Source organism: Polyodon spathula, chromosome 26, assembly GCF_017654505.1.
Source record: "Polyodon spathula isolate WHYD16114869_AA chromosome 26, ASM1765450v1, whole genome shotgun sequence".
Classification (NCBI taxonomy): Eukaryota; Metazoa; Chordata; class Actinopteri; order Acipenseriformes; family Polyodontidae; genus Polyodon; species Polyodon spathula.
The window spans coordinates 15,643,206-15,658,545 of record NC_054559.1 but is presented as its reverse complement, the minus strand read 5'-3'; the positions used below and the strand labels follow the sequence as shown (position 1 = coordinate 15,658,545).

General features: G+C 46.4%; 1 protein-coding gene across 2 annotated transcripts; it reads right to left on the bottom strand.

The window, feature by feature from the left end:
- Window positions 1–5,604: 5,604 nt before the first annotated feature.
- Window positions 5,605–13,871, bottom strand: LOC121300464 (transcription factor AP-4-like). 2 transcript variants are annotated; one of them, XM_041229038.1, is made up of 7 exons: window positions 13,307–13,849; window positions 8,781–8,946; window positions 8,022–8,120; window positions 7,460–7,630; window positions 6,782–6,910; window positions 6,384–6,551; window positions 5,606–5,972 (listed from the first exon to the last, which is right to left on the bottom strand). In XM_041229038.1, the coding sequence occupies exons 1-7, from the start codon at window positions 13,393–13,395 to the stop codon at window positions 5,817–5,819; spliced, it is 978 nt and encodes a 325-aa protein (XP_041084972.1). In that variant the 5' UTR covers window positions 13,396–13,849; the 3' UTR covers window positions 5,606–5,816. The 2 variants fall into 2 exon arrangements, with proteins under 2 accessions (XP_041084973.1, XP_041084972.1); XM_041229039.1 differs by lacking the exon at window positions 6,782–6,910 and having other exon boundaries at window positions 5,605–5,972; window positions 13,307–13,871.
- Window positions 13,872–15,340: the final 1,469 nt, after the last annotated feature.

Sequence of the window (15,340 nt, the reverse complement as noted above, 5' to 3'; positions counted from 1 at the left end):
CAGTGTGGTATTCCGTGGTAAAATCACGGTAAAGCATGGTAGAACGAACCTTTTCCTATGATGCAAAGGTCCTGTGTTTAACTGGCACACTCTTCAATGGGTGACCAAGCAAACAACAAAATCTGTTCAATGTTGTTGGAGATAAAGCATGGCAAAGTGTAAAACACACAGGCAAGCATTGTAAAGACCTGCATGGTATGGTAAAGCATAACAGGTTAAACTATGCTAAATGCATAGCATTAGATCCACTGTTGATTTAAGTGTACTTCTGGTCTTGGCTGGTCTCTGGTTTCAGGTTTAATTTAACATCATTCCCCCGACCTTTGACCCACAGCAGATCTGGGGGAATTTGTACCAGAGTCCTGCAGCTTACAGAGAGCAGAGAAGAGCTTTCCACAGGGAAGGACCACGGCTCTCACCAGGCCGGAGCGCAGGCATGCTTTCATTAACCCCCAGCACCCTGAAAACAAGGGTTTACGCGAGAGGCCCTGTAAGGTTGGCTTTCTATGACAAGGACGCCTATAAGCAGGTGCAGAATATAGACTGGAGCTTTCTCTTCATATAGAAGTACACTTGTGATTAGTGAAGTTGTTCAGCTGTATGATTCACTGTCCACGTCCCTTCGTTACACCTGCCCATACATAAGAGACAACTTAACAGTGAACTCTGAGTGCTTGAAGCTGAAAGGCGCAGTATCAGGGTATACGGATGTAAAGGACTGTAAGACAAGGAAAAAAAATGACAAATTATCACAGAATTTCTTTAGATGTGTCTTTCACCACAACACGATCCCCTGAATATTTAAAAACAAAATCGCTATTCAGGACCACCTACTGATCTGTCCTGTCATCTTCTGATTTTGCTGTATTTATTTACCCACCTGATTACCATACAGGTTGTGTCGCCGCCCCACAGCTGAGAGTGGCCATTCATGTATCACTTTCATTCATTTATCACTTTCCTGTTCTAAAGACCGCAGTTAGAGTGCTGTAAAGCAAGTTGCATGACTGGAAATGTAAACCCGTTGCACTACATGCTGCACATTGAAGTATTCTACGACTTAAAGACTGCTGTGTCTTTGTGTCCCGGGAAGGCATTTTGGGACAGTCTGGTGAGCCCCAGGACAGCTGGCAACGCTACAGCCCAGAGCAGCCAGCAGGGTCAGCACACGTCCACTGCCAGAGCATTAGCTCAGGATCAGATCGTGCCCCTTCAACCTCAACACCCTCCGCAAAACACCACACTGTGTCAGCTCAGCATGCTCCCCTTCAGCCTGGGGGATCCCAGACAGCACCGCCCCCTGCTGGGCACAGGGGGGACATGGAGAAAACAAGCCTGCCCTGAAACAGATCCCTCAAGTGGAGATCACGCGCTTGTCCTGCAGGTGTAACGACTGGGGCTGAGAGGATGATACTTTAAATCATTATCATCATCATTAGAGTCTCTGCATGCTGCTCATTAAATCTGAATCACACGTTTGGATTGGGTTGCTTCAGCTTTGTGGGTCTTTTTATTGGTTTCCAGGACCCCCTTGTACATGAGGCCTCAGTCTCAATGGGCAAATCTCCTGGTTAAATAAATAAAAACATCTCCAGAAACAATGCCAGGAACAGTGCAGTAGTAATAATTATAATGTTGAGGAGGCGGGGCAGCTGCTGGGGTTGAAGTGACAGATATATCTGGAGTGCAGTCACAGTGCCGTGCTCATGGCTGAGCTGGTATAAATAGCTCTCCCTGTTCTACTCTCAGCCTCTGACATCATGCCGTGCTTTGAGAAAAAACTATAAAGGACTTCCACTGTGCCGGGCCGCAGCCAATCAGAGACACACACATGGGGATCAGCACCCACTCAGAGCTCTTTCATAATGGAGAAGCCACACGTTTCACTGGCACTGCCTCTCTGTTGAGATGCTGTGAAGGGGCTGGAAGGCAATGTGGCGTAGTGGTTAGAGCTGATGGACTGGGAGGCAGTGTGGTGCAGTGGTTAGAGCTGAGGGACTGGGAGGCAGTGTGGCGTAGTAGTTAGAGCTGAGGGGCTGGGAGGCAGTGTGGTGCAGTGGTTAGAGCTGAGGGACTGGGAGTGTGGTGCAGTGTTAGTCTAGTGGTTAGAGCTGAGGGACTGGGAGGCAGTGTGGTGTAGTGGTTAGAGCTGAGGGGGCTGGGAGGCAGTGTGGTTAGTGGTTAGAGCTGAGGGGCTGGGAGGCAGTGTGGCGTAGTAGTTAGAGCTGAGGGGCTGGGAGGCAGTGTGGTGCAGTGGTTAGAGCTGAGGGGCTGGGAGGCAGTGTGGTCTAGTAGTTAGAGCTGAGGGGCTGGGAGGCAGTGTGGTGCAGTGATTAGAGCTGAGGGGCTGGGAGGCAGTGTGGTCTAGTGGTTAGAGCTGAGGGGCTGGGAGGCAGTGTGGTCTAGTGGTTAGAGCTGAGGGGCTGGGAGGGAGGCAGTGTGGTCTAGTGGTTAGAGCTGAGGGGCTGGGAGGCAGTGTGGTCTAGTGGTTAGAGCTGAGGGGCTGGGAGGCAGTGTGGTCTAGTGGTTAGAGCTGAGGGGCTGGGAGGCAGTGTGGTCTAGTGATTAGAGCTGAGGGGCTGGGAGGCAGTGTGGTCTAGTGGTTAGAGCTGAGAGACTGGGAGGCAGCGTGGCCTAAAAGCCTACTGTACTAAGTATCAGGAATATAATATCCTGGAACGACAGACAGAGCATTTTTTTTTTTGTTTACCGCTGTAGTACTTTAGGGCTCAGCAATCGAATCAACAATGTTGAATCTCCTTTCAAATAAAACTACAGCCGCACTGCTGTACGTTCCTTTCTGTTGGGTGAGGTAAACTCTATGAATACAGCTGGCTGCTCACAGTGCATGAGCGCCGAGCGATAAAATTCAAGTCCAATAAAAAAAAAAAAAAGAAAACCCTTATGTGCAACTTGTAAAAAAATCTGTTTTCTCTCTACACTTCTGCACTTGTTGGAAGTAAAGCATGTCTTGTTGAGAATTGCTTTTTGATTTTGTTTTAAATTTGGAACCTTATAGTTTTGTTTTTCAGAAGCATAACCTGTTTTTGAACTCGTTTCCACTGGAGTCAGGATTATAAAATCATTTTACATAACGTTTTTAGTTGGTGAATTTGCACTGTGGTTAACTAACTGTATTTGATTTTGTTCGTTTTTAAGTGTTTTCCCCATTTACAGTACTTCATCTTGTAATTAGAAAAGGAAATCTGTATATTATGACCCTATCTCAGATGGGGCTATGCGACAGACTAAATTATTTGGAAATGGGTACAGGGCCTAAAGTTTGAAAACCACTGCACCAGAGGATACTTACGCCACCTGCTGGTGAAAAGCAGTAAGTGCAAGGAGTTTTAAAGTTCAGAGAGGATACAGAAAAATAAACAGAGAACTCCAAAAAAAAACACAGGCATCTAAAAAACAAAGTACAAACTTTATTGTCTTTCTTTACAAAGGCACACGCCTCGTTTTAAACAAAATATAACAGCTTCTCAACAACCACATGGGACAAAAAAACAGAACAGAAAACAAAAAAAACAGATTAAAAAAAGGGTCCGCAATACGGAAAAGGGCAAGAGAGACGCTAGACCACTCCAAATAAGAATTACAGAGACTGACACTGACATGGGGGGGGCATACACACTCACAGTAAGAACAGCTAATAATTATTTAAAAAAAAAAGAATAATCACAAAGTTAAGTGCTTAAAGTATTCATCCCCCCCTCCATCCCTCCTAAACCTTTGATATGTTTGTTTTGTCGCACCACCACCCCCCCCCCCCCCCCCCCCCCCCCCCCCGACACAAAACAACCAGCTTTCGATAGAGGAGATGTGTCTGCTATCCCAAAGTCAAAATAATTTACATTCAAAAAGAAAGGACTTCTGATTACACAGCCATGTCTAAATCCACTTATGCAAACTAGCTTGAGTGCTTTCTTTATAAACCTGTTCTATAGCATTATTTTAATGAAAACGCAAAGCTTGTACTAGGACTACAGTTTGAAACAAGGCAGTCTCAAGAGCAGACAGAGAGCGTGATTACAAGTGTGTGTGAGAGAGAGAGAGCGAGAGAGAGAACAAGAGAGAGCGCTTCATTTACAAGAAAACTGTATACATCTTTAGAAGTACTGGGGGAGCAAGCATGCGTTGGTTGATTGCTTTTGCAGGGAAAAATAACAGTAATAATATTAATAATCATCATGTAGTTTGATTGTACATTTAATTTTGTAGTTATTACAAATTACAGGGGACATCAGTGTCTGTGTGTGTGTGGGTGTGTGTGTGTAGTTTCCAGTTGAATTAAGATTCATTGTCTGCAGCACTCCATTCCTATTGGACGAGGCATCTACTGAAGCAGCAGGCTTCAGTATTCAACAATGGGTGTTGATTAGACCAATTAAGAGCCAAGCTAAAGGAACCGTTTCGATAAGCGCACCTCACGTTATAGAACAGAGCAGAATACCAGGTAGAACACAGTGAGCTCCCACACTCCCTGTACTGTGGGGATATTTTTAAAAGTAAAAAACGATGTTGAATTTCCACGTAAGAAAACGTTGGGGAATATATACAGTCGGACAGACTCATTTCCACTCGGGCAGGAGGATGAGGACAAACGCAGACACATAATGAGACTAACCGATACAAAAACACACACGCTAGCGAGAACTTGTATATACCCAACTCCAAATGCCCCACGTGCGCACAGATTAAACACATACATAGTCAAACCTCCTCTGGGGTTCAATTGGTCGTTATGTCAGCTTTTACACTGCGTCACACCACACAATAACAAATATATAAAACTACACAGGGTGTGACAAAAAATATAAGCAAGGACTTAATAAATGATTTACAAAAAGTACTAAAAAGAAACAGCAATCGATTCAGACAAACTGTTTGATGAGCATCCTCGCAAGACCGTGTGTGCACAGCTGAATTGTCCGATACTTCGCACCTGGAACCAAACAAATACCTCACCTTCCCGAGATGAAGTGGGTAAACTTAAAATGTGAGGTTTAATATTGATCAGGGAAAAGTGTGCACGTAGATACACACCGATAGGCACCCTGGGTTAACGGACTCATTAGCGCATTGTCTTTTACTTGTGGAATAGCTTATTCTGTGATGTTAATGCCCTCACAACACAACAGCTTATTGCATCAGAAAGCAGCATGGCAGTCTTTCAGTTTAAAACAACGCAATTATCACGGCTTCAATAAAATGTAAACTTGCCTAAGAGCTGTTTTGTCTTTAAGTAGCATACAACATGCAGGGTACCACAAGACGGGTCATTGAGTGTAAAACCTCGGAAAGCGTTCCTCATGGGGGCGTGTGTGTGTGTGTGTGTGTGTGTGTTAATCCAGTATGCACAACATATCCGTGAGGCGCACCCAACGGATGTAACATTTCCTCTATCCAAAGACTGAAAATTATTCCCTCACAGTGTCCAGCTGTGCAAAGCCTCCCCAGAACTTCATATATATATTATATATATATATATATATATATATATATATATATATATATATATATATATAAATATATTTGGAAAGGGGTTGGGAAAGGGGTTGGTATATATATAATATATATATATATATATATATATATATATATATATATATATATATATATATATATATATAATTCTTGTTTTAGTTTTGTACAGTATCGGTAAGGTCTGAAAAAAAGACCTATTTGCGTTGGGTTGAAAATCGAGCTGACACTCCGCGCCGAATGGATCGTCCCCCAGCAGCGGCGTGAGCAGCAGCAGCAGCAGCAGCAGCGGGAGCAGCGGGAGCAGGATCCTCCTCCTCCTCCCATCAGGGCAGCTCCCTCATCCTCTCCCCCTCGCTGTCCGACGCCGTGTCCGAGTCGTGGCCGAGCTCCGAGAATGCCCTGACCGGCGTGACGATGACCGCTCGCCGCTGCTCCTCGTCGCTGGGCTTTTCCTGTGTTCCCTCGATGTGCTGGATCGCCTGGGCAGAGGAAACAAATCAGCACCCAGGCACAGCCTCGGAGAAACTACCAGCTACAGGAGACCTCAAGCAGTCTGGGCAAGAGGTTCTGACTGCTCACACCGTGTACAGCGGTTACAGAGAGAGGCACCCTGAGCCTACACACCCTGCATGAACTTCTTAGAAATCCCAAACAAAGAACGGACTCAGGAACAGGATCAATCATGACACAAAGCATTAGAGCTGCTCTTTTTACTTTCGAACTGAGAGGAGATGTGATAGAACGCTGACGGGATTGGTTGACTTGTCTTTTGTGAAAGAAACAACAAGGATTACCTTGAAAAAGATACAGATCTGTGTATCGCTAGGATATGTACACCAAGGGACAAAGCCAAGGTAATCGGTTTCTTGCAAACATGACTAGATCCCTACCTGCACGATGGTGTCCAGGTTCTGCCGTGATGTGGACACTGTGTTGATGACGGAGGTAGGCCCCATGGTTACCACGGTGACGTGATGCGCTGCTGGGGGCGGGGCCGGCGCTGGCACGATGACTGTGGCGTGGTGGGTGGGCTCAGGGGGGGAGGCTGGAAGCAACAGCTGAGAGCAGGAAAAAAAACAGAGTGGAGGGGCCGTGAGCAAGGGGAGGTCAGAGGCAAGTCACTCGCTATCAACTGCTCTTTGATGGACAGGCTATACCCACTGTGTCTAATCAAGCTCGCATTAAAACCTGGACTGGGTGACACTGCTCTACACTGGGAATCCTGTTTCCAGCCCTGGAATGAACAGCAAAATTGCAGGCAGTGTGTTTGCTGGGGAGCTCTGCTGACCTGGCAGGTCTGCGCGGGCGGCTGTGTCTCTCTCTCCCTCTCCAGGCTCTCTAGCTCCTGCTCCAGCTGCACCTGCTGAGCGATCCCCTTCAGCTTCTCGGGGTACATGTGTGCCTCCAGAGTGCGCGCCTGTCGGGGAGGGGGGGCAGAGTTCAGACTCGAGTCAGGACCCCTGAACCCCCACCCTTCAAGAGATGCAGGACACTGCAGCCTCCCCAGAGTCATCACAGAGATATTTACTGCATAAAGTACCCCCTAACAGTGCAGTAAATAACAGGAAAATAATAAATGGCCTCGCTGCAAGCACTCATTCCTGCACAGAGCTGCAGCAGCACATCAGTCACTGTTCTCATGAGAGAGGCTGAGGATCTGGATGGATGTGATTTTCAAAAACAAGGAATCCGGTACAAAGAAAAGGAATGCGAGTCCAGATGTTACACTCTGACATCTGTGAATCGTTTAGGATCGGAATACAGTATTATATTACAGGTAGCTCTACTGCTACATACTGTCGTCTGTTTCATCTCAGCAATTCTTCAACCTCCATGGAAACTGACCAGCGGATCAACTTCAATCTCTGTAACCTTTACAAGAGGAGTCCACAGTGAATGGAGATCCCTGGCTGCCTCGCACAGGACTGCATGCAGACACAAACCAGTCACGCTCCCTGCTGCTCACCTGCTCTTCCAGCATCATCCTGACGGCACGCTCCTTATCCAGCTGCTGCCGGAGCTCGAGCATCTCCCTGCGCAGGTCCTCCGCCTTGTCATCCTCCAGGATGTCCGGGGAGCCGATTCCCTCGTCCTTCTCCTCCGCCCGTCTCCGCTTCGGGGACGAGCCTCCAAACTCCTGGGGGGAGAACAGGGTTAGAAACAGACCTGGCGGTAATTACAACTACAGGTGCAATTAATTCCGAACTGCACAATTCCAGCTGGAAAAGGCAATGTTAGCTAGTCCACATCAGGGTTTGAGACACCAGCCTCATGTCATTTTTTACCTGTGTGCTCCGATCGCAGAGTCAATATTTCCATCTTGACTCCAGATTCAATTCCTCGTTTGTTTTCCAACATTTCCTTTCTTGAACTTTTTTTTTTGTGTTGCTATTCGTGCTCAGTGGATGGCGATGCCAATTTAGCACTTTAAATGAATACCGAGCCTTGTGGTAATAAATCACACGGCTCAGCTCAAGACAGAGTTCTGACTACCCTCAACACCCCCAAAACAGCAAGCCATCCGGTACCTGGATGAAGCGCTTCAGCTGAGTGTTCTGTTGCAGCAGCCGAGTCTTTTCCTGCTCCAGTGAGAAAATGTAATCCGCTGTCTGCTGGAGAATGGCAGCCTGCAGGGGAGGAGAGATGTTTATATGAACCGCACTGCACACAGCTGGGAACTTTCAGTGAGCTTGAAGGTTTCAAAGAAGGGGGGGGGGACGGGACGGACTTACAATAACTGCATTCATTCAAGTGCTGCCCCCACCCCCCTCCCTCTGGTCTCTGAAGGCACACATTAAATCTTGGTGTGCCAAAATGATTTCATATGATTCAGTACATGCCAACTCTGCTCTGCTGCGTTTCACATGGCAGGGGATGTGTCTTATTGCAGGGATGGAAGCAAGACTCCAATTGCATAGCACTTTGATCCATTGCTGGTTTCACTAGGAGTTTAGCAAGACACACCTGAGCTCGTTACCTACCTAATCAAGCTTGCAGTAAAACTGGAATAGGTGAAAACGCTATGCAAGGGGTCTTATTTCCAATCTCTGGATAACAGTAAGAGACACACACACACAGGCAGGCAGGCAGGCTGTGCTGTGAGGGACCCACGCAATCGCATCATCGTCATCCCTGCCTCCTCTCATCACAAGACAGGCCCAGCCCTCGGGTTAAGGACTGCTGCTGGCTCCACGAGGAAGCACACAAAGCCTCCTTTTAAAGTGCAGCTACACAGGCGCTGCAGCTGCTGCCCCTCCGGCATGGCATCTCTGCTGGTACACACTCACCTTGCTGAGCTTCTCCCCGTCAGTGTGTGGGATCAGTGTTTTCAGGGACTGGAATCCTGCGTTGATGCTCTGCATGCGCCGGCGCTCGTTGCTGTTGGCGATCTCACGCCGGATGCGCCGCTCCTGGTCCCGCTGGGTCTCTGGTGTCAGCGGGATGTTGGCCAGGCTGCAAGAGGAACGCAGAGTCACCATGCGTCAGAACCACGGCCACGCCAAACAAGGGAAGGCAGTTTAAACACCAGGAGCCAGGGGCACAGCCATCAGTGGTTATTGAATGTAGGTTATGGTATTTTAATACACACACACACACACACACACCATTTAAAAAGAAAGCCACTGCTGGATCCTATTAATCCTATCAAAAAAATATTACAGAATGTTTTTTATGCATGAAAACACTGCTTCGCTGACAGTCAGACCAACAAGTGTACTAGACTTTTGTGAACATGCAAGTTACAAATACAGCTACCGCTTAATTGCACAAAACCACAACTACCAAGCCCCAATCGCCCAAACAAACACCCCATCTTATAGGACTCCCAGTGCAGCCTCGCTTTTTAATGGCGCTTCACAGATGTGGGTCTATTCACCAGAGTCTCTACCTGAAACCATTGTAAAGCTGGCAGAAGCAGAGAGTTTACTTACATTTAAAAAAAAAAAAAAAAAAAAAAAAAAAAAAATCAAAAGACCAGCTGCGAATTGCACAATAAGGCTTTCTGCCCACGTCCTTTAAACCACAGTCCTGTGGCTCTGCCGGGGTGCACTGTCAGGGCCTTTCAACAGCAATTACAGACGAACACTCAACACACAGGGAACAGGAAGAAGTGAAAACTGTAAGCCACTGGAAAGCATGTTCTTACAGGGGGCTACTGTGCAGAAAGCAATCACGCCGCACCTTCATCTCAGGACAGAACATCAAACAAAGCAGGAACGCAGAGCCGGCTCTGCGGGCATCACTGCCACTGATCAGCTGCAACAGGGTCCAGTTTAACAGCATCTCCAGGGACTTCCTTTTGAGCCAGACCCTGGGGATTGTAGAGTGGAGAGAAAGGCTTTTCATCTCAGGTGTTAGAGAGACACCGTGTGTGGAAAATTACGCTTCTGCTCGGGGGACAACTTATTTATCGACGCTTGAACCCTCCGAAATCTGGACTATCTAGGTGGACGTCAACAGATAACAGGCTCTGCAGTGGGCAGAACTTACTGGAAGTGCAGGCATACACAGAACCCTCTTCTCCAACAATCCCAACTCGTCAGCTTTTTAAACATTGCTGGCCTGTTCTGCACGCTTCAACAAGCTCCAAGCCCATCTGCTAATGCTTAGTACATGCGCCTTGGGACTGTCCCAACTATTACTGAAGACTGGAAACAGATTCTGAAACAGAACACGCTGCTATTGGGCCAGAGGAATAAACATAGAACAGTGGCAAAGTGAGAATGTTCCTAGTCTTAACAAGAGGTGTAAAAGAATGAAGCCTTGGTCAACACTTTGGGGTTAAGAGTCAGGAGGAGGGTTACCATGTGACTCCATGTAAACCAGGACACTCCAGGCTTTTCAACTCACATCGCAGTGCATTCTGGTACGGCTTACCTGTCTCAGGTACCTTTCGCAGTAGGACTGCACCGAGAATGCATTGGGGGGCGAGTTGAAAAGGCTGAACTGTCTCAGAGTACATGGAGTCATATCAGTTAACCCTCGTCAGGGGTGACCATCTGAACTGTGAACAGGCACTGCGCAGCATCATCTGTAGAATGAAGCTGGCCAGTGTAACAGCAATGCACTGGGCCAGTATGAGGGCAGTGTGAGCGACTCCAGCACGGGTGTTGTGCCTCCATGCCAGCATGACCCACAGCCCGCTTGAGAGCTGCTGCTGTGGTATTTTATTCAAGTGCAGAAAAAGCCACACAAAGACAATGTGTGGGATCTAGAAAAAGTCAAGCCAAGTTAACATAAAAGGATCAGACATCTAAGGCTGGTTTCACAGAACCTGTTTAACTAATGATACTTAAGCTAGCCCAAGATTAGTTCTAATCAGGGCATGGGAACTCAGTTTATAAAGATGTGATATCAAATAACAAAGAGCAAAGTCAGGATAAACGGATCAGATGCATGTAAATGTGATTCTATATACAGTGCAATCAAGCCCATTTTAAATGCCAGTAAACTAATACTAATCACACACTGTACAAGTTTCCAGAGGTGGTGGGTGGAGGGGTGCAAATTACTTCAAGGTAAATGGGCAGACTTGAAATCATGGATGAAGCTTGCTGGGCTTGCAATCAAACAGACATGTGAAAGGTGTAGGGGGTGTGAGAAAGTGCTTTGGGGTTGCATTGCCCAGGCTTCTGAGAGCTACATCAGAATCCCTCTGAAGACGCTTTGAGTTATTAGACCTTATCTCCAGTCCTTCTGCAGCTGGCTGGCTACAAATACAAACTGTACAAAAAAAAAAAAAACAACAAGTGAGCTGCAGGAATGGTGTGTAGTGACCAGGCTGTTGCAAGGGCTGCCCATTGCCGTGCCTGGGGACCCCCTGTGTCTGCTGGTTTTCATTCCAGCTGAGCTCTCAATTACTTAAATGAACCCATAATTTGCTTAATTAGATTTAACTGTTCTCAGCTTCTAAAAAGGTTGCATTTCAAAATACTTGTTGTAAAATGTTATAGCAAACTTAATCTGCAACTGTTTAAGAACTGAAAACAAGTTAAAAAGTCTAATAAAGCAATTTATCTGTACAACTATGGGTTTAGTTAAGTAAAATTAAAATTACTTAAGTAAAGTTAAGAGCTCAGTTGGAATGAAAGCCAGCAGACACACAGGGGTGGGTCCCCAGGACCGGGGTTGGGCAGCCCTGCCCAGGAGTTTGCTTAAACTGCAATCGAGCAGTGCCAACAAAAACTGCGACTGCGTACGGGCAGGTAATTCGTTATAGCCAACAGCCACAAGAAATGTGCCATGTGGTCACCTAACAAAAGAAAGTCTGAAGTTCAAGTCCGGCAGCCAGAGACCAAGAAACCCTTCCAGCAAGTACAGCTGCGGTTGCTTGGTGACAGCTCCGGCGTTATTACAGCGCAGCAGAATGATGCTGGGTTGTAGAACACGACTACAGGAACTGAGAGCCTTAATGACACGGTTTAAAAACTGAATATATGCGTACATACATAAATGCATAAATACATAAACTTTCAGACACAGACTATGCGAGCGGGAAGGTAAGGCCTCCTAACGATAGTATAGCGGCCGTATTAACTGAATTAAAGAAAATCGCAAACGCGCATCCACATGGCGTGTACCGCCCTTTACTTCGTCGTGTTTCACAAAGTTATTAATTAATACAGTAAAGTCATTCATCGCCAACAGCTTGAAGGTTCAGCACGAGAAAGAAAGTGTTGCAGCGTGCTCACTGCGAACCACACTACAAATCCCAGGGTTCTCTGCGGTTTTTAATGTACTACATTTCCCAGGCAGTTTAAAAACAGCTCCCTCTCTCCCTGTCCTCGGAGAAGGACGCAGACAGGCCCGTCTCAAACACGCACACACCCCTTTTATTAAAGAGTACTTAATAAATAATGTGCCAAAAGGCCGACAGCTAAAAGCAGAGCCGACCCGCACTCTCGAAACGAGCAGAGCTCCCTTGCTTTGAAGCGAGACCCGACATCTGGCGCAGTTCAAATAATTCAGTCGGACCACAGCGAGCCTCTGCGCCATTATGAACAATGCGATCCAGCTTCAGATCTGCAGGCAGCATGGCACAGGCAGCAATTACCACGCTAGAGCACGGCTACGCGGGGCTAGCACTGTGAAAACAATGGGAAACATGCCAAACTGACCATAATGCAACCAATAGCATTGTGCTAACCTCCCCCCCACGTTCATTAACCAGCAAGACGTGTGAAAAATATTCAAAACAAAAAAACCACCACGCAACAAGCATGGCCGCAAGCAGCCACAATGCCCGCTCCGTACACCTCGCAAAACAAGCTCCCAAACCGACATAAACTCAACGGACCTCTGGCTCAACACCCCGCTTTCAAAAGAGCGGACCCAGATACAGCACTGCAAATGCAAATGTGCAGAATCTCACTGGCGGGGAGTTACCAAAAAAAAAAAGAAAACAAAAAAACTTCTAAGCCTAACACAAACAACCAGCCCATACCCGCAGCTAGCAGCATGGCTGTGCAGCAGGCGAACCACGTGGGCTACGTTCGCTGGACACATTTTTTATTTTTAAATCAATTTCACCCTGAAACTAACAAAGTAACGACAGCCCCATTAACACCCTACTGCGGCGCTCCCAATTAATGCAATTAAACACCTCGAGACGGCTCCTCAGGTCCCGCACCCCCCTCCCCTCTCCAAAGTAATGTACAAAATAACAACCATAAGCCTGCACACACACACACACACACAAACAAACAAACAGAAATCACTGATCGTGCAACGCCGAGCTCGGTGCGATACAGTGTTATGAATGGGTGTAATTATAACGTTAACGTAAAGACAAACATAAACAGCAGTTACACACCTACAGAGACCCCCGATGACGTCTTTCTCCGTTTTCCTGAAATGCTGTATAGACGGCACCTTCTGACTCGGTACCATGAAATACTCCATGCTTTCGTCCCGCGTCTCGACTCCGTTGTTAGCGCCCTTAATTTTCTTGCACGATTCTACGCTTCTTCTTTTTTTTAATGGGTGTTGTAAGCCTCCGTCTCGTGTGCGCCAGTTGTAATGTTATTCGTCTCTCAGCTGATGGGATTTCCTCTGCGTGTGTGTGGCGCTCCCTCTCCCTGGCTGTATGTGCATGTGTGTATATGTGTGTGTGTGTGTGTGTGTACTTTCTGCAGCTGATCAGATGTCTCGTACAAGGCGGGAAACAGCTGGTAAGAATCACTCAGCACTGCCAAAGCCTTCCGCAGAGTAAGGTATTGCATGTAAACAAAGGACTATTTCAACAGACAAAAACAATCTAGACTCGTTGGGGAAAAGGTCTAAAGCGAGGGTTAATCCTCATGCATGTAATGTGAAATAAGGTGCATGCTGAGTCTTGCAGAAGAGTCGGGCGCTTTGCACTAGACCGGAGACAAAATGTGAATGGGAGCGAGCGAGTGCGTGTCAGTTCATTTGTCTTCATTCGCCACTATGAAGTGATCCGGCCTCATCAGCTGACGAGTTGGCAAGGATAGCAAAAACAGCAACAATTCAGAGAGAAAAAAAAAACGGGGGAGGGAGAAAGAGGGTGACATTGAAACAGCTGAACTTGTACACCATTTTAGGGATGAGGAGAGAGAGAGAGAGAGAGCGCTGCACAGACTTGCTGCGTACCGCCCTCGCTGCTAGCGTTGGTATACCGCATAGCAAAAACACAAAATGGGAGCGACGAGGCAAGCAACAATACAGGAAAACAGCAGCAGAGGTTACAACGTGCACGCACAACAACGCAAAAACACGCACAAACCAATATATAATCATAGATTGCAATTCTTCATAGAAGCAGGACATTAAAATGAGTTACACAGTAATACTAAAAACAAACAAATAAACAAAAAAAAAAAAAACACATTACAACAGTTGTCAAATGTAGAACATCTCGAAAAAAATTTTTTGTTACAGACGTTAATTAGGTGTTTTGTTTTTTTTTTTTGTTTGTTTTTTTTTTTTTTTTTGGGGGGGGGGGGGGGGGGGGGGGGGTGTGGGGGGGGGGGGTGTAATAGTGGACGGTATATCGACAGGGTTTTTTAACCAGCAAAATTTGATGAGGGTCTGTATTTAGTATACACTTCCTCTGCTGGTCCACTGGCAGCGACTGAGGCTCGTCACTTCATTGTTTTTACATTTGACACCATATCTGTGGTCATTACACCCTGCAAAATAATTCAAGAGGCGCTGGCGTAACTAACAGCACACTAAACACAAGCAGGGATATTTGCATCCTGCGTCTCTCCCCGTACCACCACTCTTCTAAAATGCTCAATTAATGTAATAACGGACTGTTATTATTTAAGGATAATACCCTATTTTCACTGTGCACATTTTACAGTTATAAATTGTGCAAAATGCTAGCTGGTTAATTTTTTTTATTGAAAATCTATTGAAAGAGCGAAGTCTGTCGTTTGCTTTTCTAACAGCCTTATCGTGATGAAATGAAAATTAAATATAGCTTTTCAGAGTTCTACATCCTTATCCGTTTACACGTCACCCACCTGCATCCTACAACGCGGACAGCAATGAAAAATATCTGTTTCCTTTTGGGTTAAATAGAAACAGGACATTAAAACAGATGAACAGCAACAACTAATACCACGGCAGCATACTGACTGCATTGAAAGAGACAGTAAGGCATCACAAGACAGTAACAATGAGATGGACTGAATGGCCACTTCATGCCGGTCTCTCACTGAGCCCGACATGCAAAACCATGCACTCGGTCACAAGCTGGGGGAGGGGGGGGCGGTATTCACACAGTAACATAACAAGACTTCTTTGCAACTGTGAGAAACTCCAGGTGGTGTGTAATGCAGTGGAGAATCTCGCCATTATTACCCTTACCCTTGGATGT